General features: G+C 46.1%; 2 protein-coding genes and 1 pseudogene across 3 annotated transcripts in view; 1 reads left to right on the top strand and 2 right to left on the bottom strand.

The window, feature by feature from the left end:
- The window catches only part of sgf29 (SAGA complex associated factor 29), an 8,872-nt gene extending 4,331 nt beyond the window's left edge, over positions 1–4,541 (bottom strand). The window contains exons 1-6 of the mRNA XM_083896886.1: positions 4,486–4,541; positions 2,824–2,897; positions 2,655–2,730; positions 1,641–1,713; positions 1,492–1,556; positions 1,283–1,412 (exon numbers count right to left, since the gene is read on the bottom strand). Of these exons, the coding sequence (XP_083753012.1) occupies positions 1,283–1,412; positions 1,492–1,556; positions 1,641–1,713; positions 2,655–2,730; positions 2,824–2,889 (410 nt within the window). The 5' untranslated portion in view covers positions 2,890–2,897; positions 4,486–4,541. The remainder of the gene's footprint in view (positions 1–1,282; positions 1,413–1,491; positions 1,557–1,640; positions 1,714–2,654; positions 2,731–2,823; positions 2,898–4,485) is intronic.
- Positions 4,542–8,148: 3,607 nt separating this feature from the next.
- Positions 8,149–17,391, bottom strand: sh2b1 (SH2B adaptor protein 1). Its single transcript, XM_083896929.1, has 10 exons — positions 17,270–17,391; positions 13,493–15,508; positions 12,503–12,604; positions 12,048–12,139; positions 11,819–11,901; positions 11,194–11,349; positions 10,040–10,251; positions 9,229–9,403; positions 8,699–8,789; positions 8,149–8,254 (listed from the first exon to the last, which is right to left on the bottom strand). The coding sequence occupies exons 2-10, from the start codon at positions 15,206–15,208 to the stop codon at positions 8,233–8,235; spliced, it is 2,649 nt and encodes an 882-aa protein (XP_083753055.1). The 5' UTR covers positions 15,209–15,508; positions 17,270–17,391; the 3' UTR covers positions 8,149–8,232.
- A 1,264-nt stretch (positions 17,392–18,655) lies between these two features.
- Positions 18,656–20,000, top strand: part of LOC310933031 (heat shock 70 kDa protein 1-like) — a 1,690-nt pseudogene continuing 345 nt past the window's right edge. Inside the window, exon 1 of the transcript in view lies at positions 18,656–20,000. This exon is cut by the window's right edge and continues 345 nt beyond it. The product of the transcript in view is annotated as a heat shock 70 kDa protein 1-like (transcript).

Raw genomic sequence — 20,000 nt, 5'->3', positions numbered from 1 at the left:
CAGTATATTTCAGTATATCTCAGTATATCTCAGTATATCTCAGTATATGTCAGTATATCTCAGTATATCTCAGTATATTTCAGTATATCTCAGTATATCTCAGTATATTTCAGTATATCTCAGTATATCTCAGTATATTTCAGTATATTTCAGTATATCTCAGTATAGCTCAGTATTTTTCAGTATATTTCAGTATATCTCAGTATATCTCAGAATATTTCAGTATATCTCAGTATATCTCAGTATACTTCAGTATATTTCAGTATATCTCAGAATATTTCAGTATATCTCAGTATATTTCAGTATATCTCAGTATATTTCAGTATATTTCAGTATATCTCAGTATATCTCAGTATATCTCAGTATATCTCAGTATATTTCAGTATATCTCAGTATATCTCAGTATATTTCAGTATATCTCAGTATATTTCAGTATATCTCAGTATATCTCAGTATATCTCAGTATATTTCAGTATATTTCAGTATATCTCAGTATAATTCAGTATATCTTAGTATAATTCAGTATAATTCAGTATATCTCAGTATATCTCAGTATATTTCAGTATATCTCAGTATATCTCAGTATATCTCAGTATATTTCAGTATATCTCAGTATATCTCAGTATATTTCAGTATATCTCAGTATATCTCAGTATAATTCAGTATATCTTAGTATAATTCAGTATAATTCAGTATATCTCAGTATATCTCAGTATATTTCAGTATATCTCAGTATATCTCAGTATATCTCAGTATATTTCAGTATATCTCAGTATAATTCAGTATATTTCAGTATATCTCAGTATATTTCAGTATATCTCAGTATATTTCAGTATATCTCAGTATATCTCAGTATATCTCAGTATATTTCAGTATATCTCAGTATAATTCAGTATATCTTAGTATAATTCAGTATAATTCAGTATATCTCAGTATATCTCAGTATATTTCAGTATATCTCAGTATATCTCAGTATATCTCAGTATATTTCAGTATATCTCAGTATAATTCAGTATATCTTAGTATAATTCAGTATAATTCAGTATATCTCAGTATATCTCAGTATATTTCAGTATATCTCAGTATATCTCAGTATATCTCAGTATATTTCAGTATATCTCAGTATAATTCAGTATATTTCAGTATATCTCAGTATATTTCAGTATATCTCAGTATATTTCAGTATATCTCAGTATATCTCAGTATATCTCAGTATATGTCAGTATATCTCAGTATATCTCAGTATATTTCAGTATATCTCAGTATATCTCAGTATATTCACCTGTCTCCAGGTTTTCCGATCCACAGAGGAAGTGTCATGGCCGACTGCTGCAGCAGCGTCATCAGGACTCCTCGCCTCATGGTTTTTCTGGGAGGATCCGTGTCGCTGTAAACTCCTGCCATCTTTGCAGCTGCAGCAAATCAACGCTGACGTTAGACAACAAATAATTTACATGTGATTAACACAAGGTTTATGTCTGGTCTTCATACCGATCCTCCTCTCCTCCAACAACGACTTGATCTCTGCGATCTTATCCAGAGCGTGACGCAGGATGCTGCAGCAGGACGACAAGGAAACAGAGATGATAGCGCTCTTATGACGGCGTGATGACATCACTGTGGGCGGAGTCATCACTCACCTGCACTCGGCCTCGGCGTCTGCTTTAGCCGTGGTGTACAGACCTCTTAGCTTCGTACGGTAGTACGGAGACGCTGAGGACACAGAGAGCGAACTCACGTCAGAGCGAACTCACGTCAGAGTGAACTCACGTCAGAGTGAAATCACGTCAGAGTGAAATCACGTCAAAGTGAACTCACGTCAGAGCGAATTCACGTCAGAGCGAACTCACATCAGTGCGAACTCACGTCAGAGCGAACTCACGTCAGAGCGAATTCACGTCAGAGCGAACTCATGTCAGAGCGAATAGCAGAGCGAACTCACGTCAGAGCGAACTCACGTCAGAGCGAACTCACGTCAGAGCGAACTCACATCAGTGCGAACTCACGTCAGAGCGAACTCACGTCAGAGCGAATTCACGTCAGAGCGAACTTACGTCAGAGTGAAATCACGTCAGAGTGAAATCACGTCAGAGTGAAATCACGTCAGAGTGAAATCACGTCAGAGTGAAATCACGTCAGAGTGAACTCACGCCAAAGTGAAATCACGTCAGAGCGAACTCACGTCAGAGCGAATTCACGTCAGAGCGAATAGCAGAGCGAACTCACGTCAGAGCGAACTCACGTCAGAGCGAACTCACGTCAGAGCGAACTCACGTCAGAACGAACTCACGTCAGAGCGAACTCACGTCAGAGCGAACTCACGTCAGAGCGAACTCACGTCAGAGCGAACTCACGTCAGAGCGAGCTCACGTCAGGGCGAACTCACGTCAGAGCGAATAGCAGAGCGAACTCACGTCAGAGCGAACTCACGTCAGAGCGAACTCACGTCAGAGCGAACTCACGTCAGAGTGAACTCACATAATCAGTTCATCTAAAAATCACATTATCTTATACAAACTCTGTTGTTTTGATGCCATCATTTGTCTTAACACACTATATTGTATCAGTTCTTGAACGGAGAATCTATTTTGAATCTAATCTCGAGCCTAAGAATCAGAATCGTGAGAAACCCAAAGATTGACGTCCACACTGACTTTTGTTCTCCGTCTGCATCCTCTCGTGTGTCTTCTGAATGTTGAGTAGATTGTGTTCACTGCGAGATCTCTCCTCCTGTAAACAGCACAGTGGGATTATTAATCTGAGACAGATTCTAATCTTAGATTAACAGATGTTCTGATGTGAAGAACTTTGAGAACTTCTCACCTGCGTCTGTTTGATGAGCTGATGGAGCTCAGTGAGCAGCTCTGCGATCTTAGTGTCAGCCGACATGTTGGTGCCTTTAAGATGGAGAACATGAACGTTATGAACGTGAACATGAACGTTATGAATGTGATCATGAACAACGTGATCGTGAACAACGTGATGAACAACGTGATCGTGAAGAACAACGTGATCATGAACAACGTGATCGTGAACAACGTGATCATTATTAAAAACGTGATCGTGAAGAACAAGTGATCATGAACAACGTGATCGTGATGAACAATATCGTGATGAACAATATCGTGATGAACAACGTGATCGTGATGAACAACATGATCGTGATGAACAACGTGATTGTGATGAACAACGTGATCGTGATGAACAACGTGATCATGAACAACGTGATCGTGATGAACAACGTGATCGTGAAGAACAACGTGATCATGAACAACGTGATCGTGATGAACGTGATCATGATGAACAACATGATCGTGATGAACAACGTGATCGTGAAGAACAACGTGATCATGAACAACGTGATCGTGAACAACGTGATCATTATTAAAAACGTGATCGTGAAGAACAAGTGATCATGAACAACGTGATCGTGATGAACAATATCGTGATGAACAATATCGTGATGAACAACGTGATCGTGATGAACAACATGATCGTGATGAACAACGTGATTGTGATGAACAACGTGATCGTGATGAACAACGTGATCATGAACAACGTGATCGTGATGAACAACGTGATCGTGAAGAACAACGTGATCATGAACAACGTGATCGTGATGAACGTGATCATGATGAACAACATGATCGTGATGAACAACGTGATCGTGATGAACAACGTGATCATGAACAACGTGATCGTGATGAACAACGTGATCATGAACAACGTGATCGTGATGAACAACGTGATCGTGAAGAACAACGTGATCGTGAACAACGTGATCGTGATGAACGTGATCGTGATGAACAACGTGATCGTGAACAACGTGATCGTGAACAACGTGATCATGAACAACGTGATCATGAACAACGTGATCGCGATGAACAACGTTATGAACGACGTGATCTTGATGAACAGATCTTTTTTGACGCTGTGTGACATTAAGCTTCTGGTTCATTTTTAAATTGTGACATTTTGAAAACAAACAAAACCTGAAGTGAAGATAAAAATCTGTCAAATATAAAGACACACAAAATCCAAACAGCTTGAAGAAACTATTATAAGAGTTGAAATTGTGCCAAAGTAAAGACAAATGAAACGTTAGATTTTACTTTGCTAACAATGAACCTGTTTCAGATTGATACGTAAAAGAAAACAGATTTAAGATAAATAGTAATTTTTATTAATGAGTTCTGTTTGTTGTTGTTGTTGTTTTTAAGAACAAGACTGCGGCTTCTGACATAAAATCGTACGTTGTCTCAATAACGTTGGTTTAAATAGCGCAGTTTAGCGCAGTGTGCAAATAAACGCGCTTTGATTGCGTCACAACTCTATGGCTAACTGCTAATGTTGTGTTAGCTAGCATGTGAGACTCCAGCGCGTGCGACGAATAACCTCAACACTTCGCACTTCCGCTGTTTTTAAGGCGCAGAGAAACGCACAACAACGCGTCTTTGTGCGTTTATTCGTGATTTGTCTCCTTACCGTGCGTTTATTTACTGTCGGCCAGACACCCGAGCTGCACCGGAAACCCTTTTCTTCTGCGCATGCGCGAGCGAGACTACTTCCTGTTCAGCGTATTTACAGAAGGTTCAGGGATTTGAAATAAAACGTGATTTGACGTTTGTCGACACAAGCACACGTTTGATTTACTTTTTTATTTCAAGAGTTAATCTTAGAAAACGAGAAAACACGTTTTTAAGTTATCGATCAGCCGACGAGACTTTATCACTTCCTTTCAACCTGGCTTTCAAAATAAGAGCCTTATCCCCTTTACTACTTCCTGTGTAATTTGTGGGCAATTTTTTTTTTTTGCCATAACCTCAGACTTTTAAATAAATAAATTTTAAACATATAGTCTATAGTTTAAAATCAACATTTTAAAATATATTTCTATATTTAACTCTCTTAAATACACGTTTTACACATAATTTTAAATATACACATATACATATACCCTTATACATATATATTTGCATATAAATACACACACCTGAGGCTGAGGCAGGTGTGTACAAGAGGTCGACAAATTTATTTTATTTTAAATTATTTAAAAAAAATTGACTTTGGTCAATTACTCCTTAATCTACTGATTAAAAATTCTATTTCTGTTTTCAGAAACTTGATGAATGTTGCCAAGCCAATAACACCATGTGACGACCCGGCTCATGTATGCATGACTTAGTTTATACGTTCTTGTGAAAATAATATGGTTCAATTGTATAAACTGCAGATTAGAGAGACATCAGTGTAACATCAGTGTTAAATGATGACTGAAGTTTATTCACAGTTATGTTTCATCAGAGATAGAAAAAACTGGTCGAGCATGTGCCTAATAAAGTGACCGGTGTTTGTAAAGAGGGATGGAGAGAAAAACCACAAACACACGCTTATGTTTCACTATATTTATATTATATCATTATCATTTAATTCAACGTAGTACCTGAAACTAACCACAAGGGGGCGGGGCGTACGAACTGCGCCCCTCCCCCATCGACACACGGTCCCAGCAAAGAGTGAAAAGAGACAGAGAGAGAAAAAGGCACAAAGAGTTTCTGACATGGCGACGGAGGGCGGGCAGGGGCGGGGCAGAGGGAGGGGCAGAGGGAGGGGCAGAGGGAGGGGCGGGGGCGGGGCTTATGGATACGAACGCGTAAAAAGGCAAAGAAAAGTCGGGACAGAAAGGACTGGGCGGGGCCAAAGAACGGAACTGAACAATGAACCGAGTTTAGAGCGAAACAACGAACGAACGGCGCTAACGATACGACAAACACGGAGAAAAGGCACGAAAAAGTGTTTTTAACGAGGAGGAGGAGAGCGTGAAAAACGTCGTCGCCTTGGCAACGAGGAGTAAGAGCATATCTTATACTACATATACATATATATACACATATATATATATATATGCAATACATGTGTTTTTTTCTCCTTTTTTAAATCCTTAAAATAAAAAAATTAAAAAAAGGCACAAAAGACATTTTGAAAGACAGAATGATTAAAAAAAAAAAACCTGACATAACAAATAAAATTAATACTATTATTCTCACTGTCATTATTATTATTATTATTGGTTTATCAATAGTTTCACATCTCCAGCCTTTCATTTACAGTTAGTGTGTGTGTGTGTGTGTGTGAGGTCGCTTTTCCATCACACACTTCTAACTCGTGTTTCTTCCTCCATCAGTGACTTCAGCTGTGATGTCATCAGTCTGCCGGCCTCTGATTGGTCAGCGAGTGTCGTCACTGAAGAGTCACGAGTCCTTTAACCGTAGATTAACGTGAAAAAGACTTCACGTTCGTCTGTAACGTTAGGTCTGGACGATTCAGAGACGTTCGGCTGTATTTCAGTTCAGTCGCGTGGAAAACTACGTCACGAGAGTCTCACGCAGCCGTGCCGCGATGACTCCGCCCACTTTGAGGAGGAGCTACGGAGTCGTGGAAAACCAGACCGAACCCTGTGGAGTCGAGTGGAGCAAGAACTGCATGATGGGAAAGCAGAAAGAGAGAGAGAGGCTGAGGTAAATGTTTCCTGTCAATAAATCAGTCGACTGAATTGAGCGAGGCTAAAGCTAAAGCTAAAGCTAAAGCTAAAGCTAAAGCTAAAGCTAAAGAATCATTCTTAACTAAGAAAAGGTGACAGCTTGATTTAAAGGTCCAGTGCGTCGCTGTTCACGCAAACGCGTCGTTAGCTTCCGCTTCAGACCACAAGGTCGCGTTCCAACGGCGCCGTCCGCGCTATAAGTGTGTTAGCGACACGTTAGCAACACATGTTAGTGACAGCAAATATATTTAATTCAACGTAAATACACTTGCGTAAAGTGTATTTACGAGCAGACACTTTAGTAAATACACTAAAACAATAAACCCTCGTAAATGTTACACACTGGACCTTTAATATTTCACATGATGACATTTATTTCTTTTAATTTAGTTCACGATCGGTGACAGAATGGCCGCCAGCAGAGACACGCTAACATTCACGTGTGCGCTAACGCCATTAAATCTACGTCAGTTTAAGTCTACGATCTCCAGGCCGCGTGGACGCGTCTCACCGTGACACAGACGTTTGTAAAGCACTCACTCTCCCACACCAAAGTCCACAGAGAAACTCAGTGACGTGCAGGAGTTGTTGATCCACTGCTGCCTCGTGTGGTCACTTTGTGTCACCGCTGCCTCCGTCACCGAGTTGTTCTGCGCGGCGGAGACAGAGGTGACAGTGACGGCGCGGTCTACGTTTGTCCTGCGTGGTCTACGCACATCGAGCAACGCAGGGCAGGGCGTGAAACAGTAGGTGGCGCCGCAACAAAACGAGGGAGACATTGACCTAAAATATCGACTCTTCAAAAACGAGCTTTTCCAGGAGCCGTGTGAACGCTGCTCAAACCGACGTAGTCTTTAGTGAAAGTGGTTAAGGATCTGCCGTGTTCACTGAGAGTGTGTCAGCGCCTCAGCAGCAGGGGGCGCTCACGGCCACGCCTCGCCGGTTTATCACCTTCCAATACAGGAAGTTATGGCGACGTTGTGAGTGTGATTCGCTTTAGTGTTAAGGTTTTTTTTGAGGACTGTTGAGGTAAAGTCAAGAGAAAGATGATTGAAATGAAATGTAGTGCGGAGTTAGTGTCTCTCTCTCTCTCTCTCTCTTCATTGTAGTGTTAGTAACTCCTCCTCTTCCTCCACATTTCTAACAAAATTAAAATACTGGTAATGAATGGCTATGATGTACGCTGCTTTATCCAACCTCACTATTGCACACACACACACACATTCGCGCACACACACACGCACACACACACACACACACACACACACACCCCCTCCCTTCAGAAGAAGGAGTACTGGTTATCGATGGCTCGTGGGGCCCTCCCTCCCTCCCTCTCTTCTCCCTCCACAGCGTCGAGCTGACGTAGAGGAGTGTCTCGCTCTCTCTCCTCCCACTCCTCCAATCCTCCTCCACTGCCACTTGCACTTCCTCCACTTCCTCCTCCTCCTCCTCCACCTCCTCCTGCTGCTGCTGCTGCTGCCACTGCCACCACAGTTGCTCCTCCTCCTCCTCCTGCTGCTGCTACTCCTTCTCCTCCTGTTGCTGCTCCTCCAGCTCCAGCTCCAGCTCCAGCTCCAGCTCCTGCTCCTCCTCCTCCTCCTCCTCCTGCCAGCTCCGTTTCACCTCCTCTCTCCTGTGGTGGTGTTGGAGGTGGCGGTCGGCCCGGTGGTAACGGAGGAGGCTGAGGAGGGCTACGGGGTCTGCTGCTCAAGTCTGTGCAGGAGAAACAGAGGAGGAGAGAGAAGAGGAGGAGGAGGTGTAAATAAAGGAGAGCAGAAAAAGATGGTGTGTATGTGTGTGGGGGGGGGGGGTGAAAGGTCAAGAGGGTAAGAAGTGAAGTGACAGTCAGGAAAAGAGAGGATGAGAAGTGGGAGGAAAAAAGAGAGAATGAGTCGAGTCTGCTGTCATGGAGTCATGAGGTAACACACACACACACACACACACACACACACACACACACACACACACACACACCCCCACACGCACACACACACGCACACACACACACACACACACACACACACACACACACACACACACACACACACACACACACACACACACACACACACACACACACACACACACACACACACACACACACGTACACACACACGTACACACACGCGCGCACACACAGAGTCCGGTCTCACTTACACACAGTCAGAGATGGGTGTAGATGGAGAGTCAGGATGGCGCGTGGTGATGACATCACAGACTGTAGGCCGACTGCCTGCCCTGTCCCGGCCTGCAGGGGGAGGAGCCAACGGACACACGACAGTCAACAACAACAACAACAACAACAACAACACAGTGGTCAGAAAAACAACGAGTGCAATGACACGGATGGAAAATGTTGTGGCGACACATCGTCACATGGTCCACGCTAAAAACATCGCAGTTTGCGAAAAGAAAAGTCTAAGTTTCTGTTTGTCTACGCTAAAACACAACATCGCAGTTTTTGAAACAAACAACTAAGTTTCTAACATCGCAGTTTTCTAAAGAAACGTCTGTTTCTGTTTGTCCACGCTAACATCGCAGTTTGACGTGTGGAAAGCGGTGGAGTCATGTGGGCGTGACACGTGACCATAGCGTCGGTGTTGGGTTTTAAAAATTAAGCATGCTGTTGTGGACATACACCTGTCTGACCAGTGGGGGGCGCTGTCACAGAGGCAGAACACTCGTACCTGGCTGGCGGACGGCGTTGGCGCCCACAAAGCTGACGAGCGTGACGTCAGAGGCGCCGCCGGACTCCAGGGGGATGGGATGAACCCGGAAGTGCTCCAACATGTCGAAGATGGACTGGAACCAGAGGTGCTGGACCCGGCACTGACCGTCCTCATTGAGAGACAGACGCAGGTGCTGAGAGACAACAGGTCAAAGGTCACTGTAAACCACTCACTCTCCCACACCAAAGTCACAGGAGCTGCTGGTCTTTGGACTCAAACTTTCTCGAACATAAAGACGGAAACATGTTGTTCAGATATTGCAGACTTTATGAACTGGGGTTTTTGTAAAGCGGCAGACTGTCTCAGCAGCAGGGGGCGCTCACAGCACAGTCAGCGCCGCACACTTAAAATAATAGTTGGACACTGTGGTCTGAGTGGACCTTTAACCACACACTGTAGACGACAAACCGTTTGTCTACGCTAAAAAAAATCGCAGTTTTCGAAACAAACGACTAAGTTTCAGTTTGTCCACCCTAAAAACATCGCAGTTTTCGAAACAAACGACTAAGTTTGTAACATCGCAGTTTTCTAAAGAAAAGTCTACGTTTGTTTTGTAAAGCGGCAGACTGTCTCAGCAGCAGGGGGCGCTCACAGCACAGTCAGCGCTGCACACTTTTACAAATAAAATAGTTGGACGCCTTGTGGTCTGAGTGGACCTTTAACCACACACTGTAGACGACAAACTAAGTCTAAGTTTCTGTTTGTCTACGCTAAAAACCTTTACCTTTAACCTCTAACCACACACTGAGGACCACTGTTCCAAACTCACCTTGGCCTTTCCCTGGAAGTTGAAGGTGAGGACGTATTCCCCGCGCCGCGTCTCGCTCTGTCGGACCAGAAAGACGCCGTGACTCGCGGGACCTCCGGCCAACACCAGCTGAGCGGCTTTGAGGCGCGACAGAGTGCCGTGAAACCACTGACACTCGCTGAGCGGATGCTCCACCACCTCCACGGACGTGGCCTCGGAGAACAGGAAGGACCCTGAAGGACGAAGGAGCCGGTGAATGCTTTGATTATCCATCAGTTATCCATCATTAAAACCTGGTGGACTTCAGCTCAGAGACTGCGTCGTGATTGTCCTCAGGGTCAAAGTTGTCAAAGTGGAAGATGAAATTACCCATGATGCTTTGCAAATTCAGCGAGCCACATCTGCCAGGGAACAATTTCATTGTTATATATTTTCGTAAATAAGCGCGTTACAACGTCGAGGTGTGTTGGAATATGTTGGTTTGATTTACGTCCACAGGACCGTTGAGCTTTGAACACTAATGTCAGAAAATAACTGACCATTTATGAAAGCGGCTAGCTACCTAGCTAGCTAGTGGCTATTTGCCGAGTGCCGAGTTTGTCTGTCACGTAGAGCTGCAAGACGGGCAAACGCTCTCGAAGCACTCTGCAAATTGTTGCTAGCTAGCTCTGCTACATCTGCGTAGTCTTGTATGCGTGAAACAGCGTTTCACTTGAACCCGAATGGACTTCAGACTTCGGATTTCAATCACATTCGTGATTTAGCGTTTACGAGGACGGAGAAAAACCAGCGTTGATGGAGATAAACAAACACAGGCGATGCAACGGGCGACGCAACGGGCGACGCAACGGGCGACGCAACGGGCGACGCAACGGGCGACGCAACGGGCGACGCAACGGGCGACGCAACAGCTGAATCCACCGGCATTTTTCCTGAATGAAAATAGTCCGCAAGAAAGAAGTCAAGTCGGGACTTTGGTGGAAAAGTGTCTACGTTGATCAAACATGAAACGGGAGGTGACATCGTAACAAACAAGGAAGACATTTAGACAAATATCAACAACATTCAAGCACTTTCAATGACCGCTGTCTGTTTAGGGCCATTTTCAAAAGATTCACAAACTTTCCAGGACTTTTCAATGACCAGCTGGTCCGTCTGTGTCGTCCGGCTCTCACCTGTGGCGTCCGGCGTCTCAGCAAAAGGTGTGCCCAGACTGGCTCCGCCCCCTCCGAGGATCCGGCCGTCTGGTTCGTCGAGGGGGGCTCGAGGCGGCAACTCCGGTGGGAGAGGGTCGGTCAGAGGGGAGGAGCCTGCGATTCCTCCGTAACACACTGACACAGACGAGACACACTTTTATGACATGATATAATATAATATAATATAATAAAATATAATATAACTGATCCTTAAACACAGGGACACTGTTACTCTGTTAGATAATATTTAGAGCTGCAACAACTGAAATGATTTTACATTATTAATAACCTATAATAATAAATATGTTATAAATATATTTATTCCTATAGCGTAGAGTAGCTTATTCCTCTCTTGTAAGTTGCTTTGAATAAAAGTGTTTAACTGCACACAAAAGTATAATAAATAAAAATGACAAAAAGTAATTTTTCCACATGTTTTAATTAGAGCATCAGAAAATGATTCAATGATTTCTTTGCACAATCAATATTTTCTGACATTTTATCAACCGTCAGGTCTGAGTTAAATTAAAGTTCGTATATGTGAGACCTAAACAGTGAAAACTGACTTAACAATAACATTCATTTTGAATAACGACATAAGCACCTTGTGAAAGACGGTCGACCATCTCAGGAGTTCCACTGATGTCCAACGGCCCCACACACACACCTTCAGCATCGTCCTGCTCACTGTGAGAGACACAAGTACTGACACACACTGCTGACACACACTGACACACACTGCTGACACACACTACTGACACACACCGACACACACACTACTGACACACACCGACACACACTGCTCACACACACTAGCGTCCAGCGCTCGTTACCTGAGGCAGACGGCGTTCCTGATGTCACTAAGCCACGCCCTCATCTGAACGGCGTCACGTGTCTCGATCACGTACTGAGCTGATGATTCAAGCTGAAGAAGAAAGACACAGAGGAGAAGGTGATGATGCTGCTGGTCCTCTGCTGCCTCCTGTGGTCACTTTGTGTCACTGAGGTCAATCAGGACTCAGTGATGGAGGCAGCAGAGGATCAACAACTCTCTGTGGACTTTGGTGTGGGAGAGTGAGTGGTTTGCAAACATGAAGCTGTTATAGAGTACAGTCACAGACGGTTGTGTCTGTGCTAACAGAGCAGCTCTCTGCTAACATTATTACGTTCATGTTTCACAGGACTTCCTGGGCGTGGTCATGTGACAGCAGATATCAACAGTGGAGGTTTGACAAAAACAATGAATGAGTTTGACAGGTGTCTGTCAGCGGCATGTGGGCGGGGCTACCTGCAGCAGGAAGGTGTTCTCCTTGTCGGGAACCTCCAGCGCCGTGGTGCTCCTCACATCCACGATGGAGCAGCACGGGACGGTGAGTCGAGGCTTTGACGACTGAGGAGACAACCGTCAATAACACCATCAATGTTACAGCAGCAGAGAAACACTGAAGGTAGAAGAACTTCAAAGCTCTAACAGTTATGAACAGAGGCTTAAAAACACAAACAAATGAACCTCCAGACAACAACAAACATGTCGGATTATAATCTGTCCACGAGTCACTTCAGCAATTAAACAAGTTAATGTTTTGGTTTTGGCTAATTTACCCTACTACAGAGAAGAAGAAGGAAGTTCCAACGCTCGTGCTGTTGTTGTGTGGCAGTGCTTCACAGCGCCACCTAGCCACCTGGCATGCATACTACATCACATTTCACACACTTTAGCGTCACCGCCTGCGTGCAGATTTACACCCAGAGACGCTCGACTGAACGCGGAATAAAAAGTGGGAACGCAACGACACTTTTGAGGTTTGTGTTCAGATCGTTGTCGTGTTAAGCTAGGCTAAAGGAGACACTGTGGACGTTAGTCCTGTGTAGGCCTCGTCCATCACGTCCATCAAGCCACGCAGGGCATGAAACAGTAGGTGGCACTGTAACAATAATAACAACAAACAATAATAAAATAATCTAATTCAAAAACCTTCAAGGATCTCAAGGAACCAATTGGCAGGAGACATTTAGCTCAATATCAACTTCTTTCTTGTACAAAATTCAAGCACTTTCAATGACCCGTGTCTATTTGATTTTACGTTCAAGGATCTCAAGGACCTGTGGAACCCTGGTTCATGGATACGAAGCAAATGAATGTTTGCAGATCAATATAAAATAAAGTCTTTCTGACCAAAAACAGTTTAAAGCAGATTTCAACAATCTCGTCAGATTTTTCCTATCGTGGCTAGCCTCTACCGCTCGTGATGTTTTTCAGCTTTGGAGAAACACTTACTTTGGGCGGGATGAAGAATTCCAGGTAGTATTCCTCTCCTCGCTCGCCGCCCTCTCGGTCTCTCTCTCTGAGGACCAGGCGACATTTATGCCAGCGTCCTCCTCTCCAGGGAACGTTCCCTCCACTGGCCAGAGGTGGCGCCGGTCCCGTCTGTGCGGCCGCAGACGACGCCGAGGCAGCGTTGTTGTTGTCCGTGCCGTGATGCAGCAAACCGAAGGAGAAGCCGGAGAAGCCGTGGCTCCCGCTCAGCTCGTCATTGGACGAGCTGACGCTGACTCCTCCCTCCCTCACCAGACGCCCCACCTTCCTCGGCGGGCCCATGGCGGCGGCGGCGGCGCTGCTCGGAGGCAGCGTGGAGGCGGCGGAGGTGGGGGTGAGGAGAGGAGGAGGAGATCTGGTCAGTCTCAGCTTCTCCAGACGATGGCTCCACTTCTCCTTCTCGCCTCCTTCGCCGTTGCTTCGCCGCCGATCGCGCGCGGCCTCGGAGAGAGAGAGGGAGGTGGCGCTGCTCGAGGAGGAGGGAGGCAGCGAGGAGGAGGAGGAGTGGGGGAGGGAGAGGGGCATGGACAGGGAGACGGGCATGGAGGAGGTGGGCGTGGGAGGCTGCGTACCAGAGTTCCTCTTGGAGGCAGAGACCAGACTGGCGTCCTGTACGCCCATGGTGTAGCTGTAGCTGGAGGGCAGCTGACTCTGGGCGGAGTCACTGGACGAGCTTCTCCAGTGCAGGATTCCCCTCACGCTGCCGCGAACACTGCGGCCCACGCTGCGCAGCGAGAAGCGCTTCTTCAGTTTGTTTTTGGAGGAGGAGGTGGGCGTGCTGCTGCCTTTGGAGTCCGGCGGAGGCGTTACCGAGGAAGAGGAGGGCGGGACCTGAGCGGCGTGGGCGGGGTCGGCGCCGTCCGCCTCTGCGGACTCCGCTTCCCGCTCTTCCGCGTCGACGTCCTCCCCAACGGACGACGCCCCGAGCCAGCTGTCCTCCTCCTCCTCCACCGGTGCTTCCCCGTTGCCTGGGGCGACCAGCGGCCCTCGCTCTTCGCGCCTCCCGTTGTTCCCGCCCACTGACGAGCAACACGACGACGAGGACGACGGGGGCAGGACCTGCCCGTGGGCGTAGGAATCCTGAAACCGGTCGGTGCCGCGGTTCTCCAACACCAGCCGCGTGGGCGCGGGCTTACATAAAGTACGCATCACGTTACTCGGGGGACAGGGGAGGACAGCGCCCCCGCTGGCTGACAGGGGGGAGACCGCTTCCTCTTCCAGTGAAGTTGCGTCCGACTGAGGAGCCCAGCTTGCCATCTCCTCCCGGCCGGAGGCACAGCTCGGCAAGAGCGCCCCCTCCAGTTCGCTCTGGAAGTGACGAACAAATCGGTCGGTGAATCGGCGGCAGAAGGCGGCGGCCGAGTCGGGGGAGTAGTGCGGGTTCTCCTGGAGGAAAGCGCGGAAGTGGCGAGCAAAGTCTCCGGCTGCGACGCGGGCGTGGAGCTCACAGAATTCGGTCCAGCTAAGGCATGGCGAGGGCGAGGGGGTGGGCGTGTCCGAGAGCGACGAGGGGTGGGTCTGCGAGGGGGGGCTGACCAGAGGAGGGAGGGGCGGCGGCCGGGGGGACAGCGGCAGCAAAGAGGGCGACGGCGGAGACGGAGACGGCGAGGGCGACGGCGGCAACGGGGAGGAGTTTGCCACCCGTGGGCTGGGCGGGGTCAAAAGAGAGCCGTTCATCCTCCTGACGCACACCGGGCGCTCTGCGATCAGACGACGTCACACATCCACCAGAGGGCGATCGCTTACAAACCAGTGAACTGAGAAAGAGTTCAAGTTCAAAAGATGAATCAGGACGACCAAGTTCTACGATTCTACATCATTCACGTAGTTTTACACGGTAAAGAGAAAAGACCAGCTTCAGCCTGGAGGAGGAGGAGGAGGAGGAGGAGCAGGAGGAGGAGGAGGAGCAGGTGGAGGAGGTGGAGAGGTGATCACACATCATTGTTCATCAGAGATCCAGAGAAGTGAGGCCACATCCTGCAAGAAAACACAGACACACACCTTCAACCTCAGCTGCACACACACACATTTAGATCAGAGCTGAAACGATTAATCGATGAATCGATTAATAATCGATTCATCGATTAATAATCGATGAATCGATTATTAATCGATTACTAACTTAATCGCCAACTATTTTGATAATCGATAATCGGTTTGAAGCTTTTTTCTTGATTAAAACCAGATTTCTGACTGTTTTAGCTTCTTAAATGTGAATATTTTCTTTGTTTCTTTGCTCCACATAAACAAAGAAATCATTAAAACTAAATCATTTTGGTTTGTGGACAAAACAAAGACGTTCAAGAACATCGTTATTTCCAGGTTTGACAAACACTGATCAAAGTTTTTTAACATTTTATGGACCAAACCATCCATTCATCGAGAAAATAATCGACAGATTAATCGATTACAGAAATAAACGTTAGCTGCAGCTCTATTTTAGAAACTTTATTCAATTCCGCTTTACGAGTGAATTTTCATTAGGAATCAAATATTTTGAATAATCAAACAGATTAAAACACATTGTTATGTATGACACAATTACATGGGCACAGAAAACATCTCCTTTTCCAAATAAACATGAGTCCGATAACGGCTGAAATTGAGCAGTAATTTACCAACTGCATGTGTTCATGCTCTAGATGACTAACACCTGCACAATAAACTGGTGTCTGTAGTAAGGTTTTCAATGGTGGATATTAACCACTGATATTTACAGTCTTAGGTACACACACACACACACACACACACACACACACACACACACACACACACACACACACACACACACACACACACACACCTTACAGTAATGGATGTTCAGAGTTTCAGTGTGATAATCATTACTCTAATTACCCAAGTTTCTGTCATTTTTCAGCTTCTTAAATGTGAATATTTTCTGGGTTTTTTTAACTCCTTAAAACAAAGAAATCATTCTAACATTCAAATGTTTTAGTGTTGGTGACAAAAACAAGACATTTGAGATCATCATCATGACAAACACTCGATTAGCTAAGATTTTTGGACAATTTCTTTGTATTTAACGGAAAGAAAATATTCACATTTAAGAAGCTGAAAAATGACAGAAACTTGGGTAATTAGGGTAATGATTACAGCTTTTGACGCAAGTAGTAGTTGACAATTAATTTATAAATATAATGATAATCCGTTAACTGATCACATGTTCTATACACTTTCTGACGTTAACGTCATAATTGTCTGTATTTATTGACACGGAGATGAAACAGCGTGTCTCAGAATCACTGTATCATCATCAACATCCTCATCTTCATCATCCTCATCATCGTGCGGTCGTGGACAGCCTCAGTACAAACACACACACACACACACACACACGAATAAAAACAGCGTGAACGACAGTAACAGAAAAGAGTGAACGAGTGAACGCACATTTCACGACAATAACGTGAAGAACTAACGGGAGAAGCCGTTTCGTGACTGTGTTTGCAGAAGGAGCGACGCTAACCGTTAGCGTGCTAGCAGGAGTTAGCTGTCAATCACACCGAGCCCGTCTGTCTGCCTGTCTGTGTCTCTGTCTGTCTGTTGTCCTCGTGTCCTCGTGTCTCCTCACCTGCGGCTCAGGTGGGGGGAAAAAAACCCGGAATCAACAGACAGCGAGCGAGGCTAACCGTTAGCCACTTAGCTCGCTATTAATAATCCAGCTAGCTAGCTATCAATATTTGCTCCGGAAACGCGTGCCGCGGTTCATTCGTGTACCTGTGAATCACAGTCGCGCGCGTCCGTGGATCTGTGACGTGTCTCATCTTCATCTCGCAGCGGGACGATGGTCTTCCTCAAAACCTTCTTCTCGATTCTTCTTCTTCTTCTTCTTCTTCTTGTGTTGTTGTTGTTGCTAAATATGAATGTTGCTGTGTCGCCTGGACCCTGCTCTTCTCGCTCTGCTGCTGCTGCTGCTGCTGCTCTTCTCGCGATACTTGGGTGATAGTGGGGGGGGGGTAATTACGCAAATTTAAACAAAAAAAACGTTATTCCCAAATAGAATCGATGATATAGGTATTATCGTGGTATTATCGTGGTATTATCGTGGTATTATCGTGGTATTATCACAAAAGTCATCGTATTATCATGAATTCTGAGTTTAAAGTCAGAATTCTTTCATCTGGACTGAAGGACCTTCGACCGGAGGGATTTCTTTAATTCGGTCTGTAATCTCACATTTATGAGATTGAAGTCAGAATTCAGACTGCTTAATTTTTATTATTATTATTATTATTATTATTTTCACTGTTGTTGTTATTTACATGTGGTCCTAACAAAATCCTCTTCCATGGTAATTAGTTGTTAGATTATGCAAACATTTGTCCTTTTCACACATTTTCTTGTGATTTAGTTTTTTCACAGTTTGCCACATTTAAAGGTTCTGGTTCATCATTATATGAAACACAGATTAAATCAAAGATAATCTCCAAACTATCTATTATCTATTCTTTAACAATGATGTTAAAGAAGAAAACAGCAGCGTCATCGTTTTTATTTATTTTTATTTTGTTACAGCCATGATTATTTAATATGAGAGGAACATTTACATCGTTGTTTATTTTTAAGTCAAACATAAAAAGGTTGAGTTTGTAAATGTAAAGAGAAAGTTCCGGCACAGACCGGAAACTGACGCGTCAAGAGTTTCGTCTGACTGGAGTTACGAGGAACAACATACCGGAAGTGGTGTGGTTTAGTTTTTCAAAATAAGATAGACGTCCGTTTGCTTTGAGCCGTGAGCGCGTCACAGAAAAACGGGGTTTGTTTTACTTTGAAGGAGCAAACAGGAAGTTGCACCGACCACAGGTACAATCTTGACGGTGTCTGATGAGAACCGTGGAGAAGCATCCAGAGCATCTCCTCAGATATAAAGAGGCAGGAGAATAAGAACAACAACAACAGGAAGAAGAACAACAACAACAGGAAGAAGAAGAAGAACAAAAACAACAGGAAGAAGACACCACCATCACTGACTGTGAGTACACACTTGACACTTTTTACAGGTCGATGGTTTAAACTCTGTTCATGTGGAGAAAAGTGTTGTAAAAGTTGCTTTGACTGTTTCACAGGTGACCTTTGACCTTTGACCTTTGACCTCCAGTGACGATGCCTGCAGCTAAAGGCACCACCTTCTCCTGTGTGGGCGTTTTCCAGCACGGAAAAGTGGAAATCATCGCCAACGACCAGGGAAACAGGACCAGCGCCGCCAAGAGCCAGGGGGCGCTGAACCCCAGCAACACTGTGTTTGACGCAAAGAGACCGATTGGAAGAAGGTTCGATGACGAGGTGGTTCAGGCCGACATGAAGCACTGGCCCTTTAAGGTGCTTTCAGATGGAGGGAAACCCGAAATCCAGGTGGAGCACAAAGGTGAGAACAGAGCCTTTTATCCTCCATGGTCCTCGTGAAAATGAAGGAGGTCGCAGAGTCGTACCTCGGCCACAAGGTGTCCAGCGCCGTCGTCACCGTCCTGGCGTACTTCAACGACTCCCAGCGACAGGCGACCAAAGACGCCGGCGTCATCGCGGGACTCGACGCCTTGAGAGTCATCAACGAGCCCACGGCGGACGCCATCGCGTACGGTCTGGACAGAGGCGGAGTCACTGGAGAACGCCACGTCCCGATCTTTGACCTGGGAGGCGCCACCTTTGACGTGTCCGTCCTGGCCATCGACGACGCCATCTCTGAGGTCAAGGCCACGGCCGGAGACTCTGACAATCGCATGGTCATGGAGTTCAAGAGGAAACACAGGAAGGACATCAGTCCACCAGCTCTCAGGCCAGCAGCGAGATCCATTCGATGTTTGAAGGCGTTTGAAGACTTCTACACCTCCGTCTCCAGAGCTCGTTTCGAGGAGCTGTGGGCCGACCTCTTCAGGGGAACCCTGGAGCCGGTGGAGACGGCCCTGAGGGACAGGTTCACCACATCGTCCTGGTGGGAAGTTCCACCTGAATCCCCAGGATCCAGAAACTCTTGCAGGATTTCTTCAACGGCAAAGAGCTGAACAAGAGCATCAACCCAGACGAGGCGGTGGCGTACGGCGGCGCCCTCCAGGCCGCGATCCTCACCGGGGATTCCTCACGCAACGTCCAGGACCTGCTGCTGCTGGACGTGACGCCGCTGTCGCTGGGATCGAGACGGCCGCAGGAGTCATGACGTAATGTTCTAAATGTTCCCAGGTCTTCACGACCTACGCCCACAACCGGCCCGGAGTCCTGGTCCAGGTCTACGAAGGAGAAAGAGCCATGACCCAGGACAACAACCTGCTGGGCCGGTTCCAGCTCACAGGACTCACACCTGCATCAGGTCCAGGTCACCTTTGACGTGGACTCCAACGGCATCCTGAACGTGTCGGCCGTGGACAAAAGCACGGGCAAACAGAACGGGATCATCGTCACCAACGACAAAGGCCGACTGAGCAGAGAAGACGTGGAGATGATGGTGGAGGACGCT

Source organism: Microchirus variegatus (genome assembly GCF_963457635.1).
Source record: "Microchirus variegatus genome assembly, chromosome: 10".
Lineage (NCBI taxonomy): Eukaryota > Metazoa > Chordata > Actinopteri > Pleuronectiformes > Soleidae > Microchirus > Microchirus variegatus.
This window is presented reverse-complemented; position numbering and strand designations above follow the sequence as displayed.

Excerpts from the sequence above, each read along its gene's own strand:
- sh2b1 (XM_083896929.1), bottom strand. The coding sequence starts at position 15,208 with ATGAACGGCTCTCTTTTGACCCCGCCCAGCCCACGGGTGGCAAACTCC. Across the intron at positions 12,605-13,492 it reads AATTCTTCATCCCGCCCAAA|TCGTCAAAGCCTCGACTCAC; the intron begins GTAAGTGTTTCT and ends TTGTCTCCTCAG. Across the intron at positions 11,902-12,047 it reads AGGAACGCCGTCTGCCTCAG|TGAGCAGGACGATGCTGAAG; the intron begins GTAACGAGCGCT and ends TGTCTCTCACAG.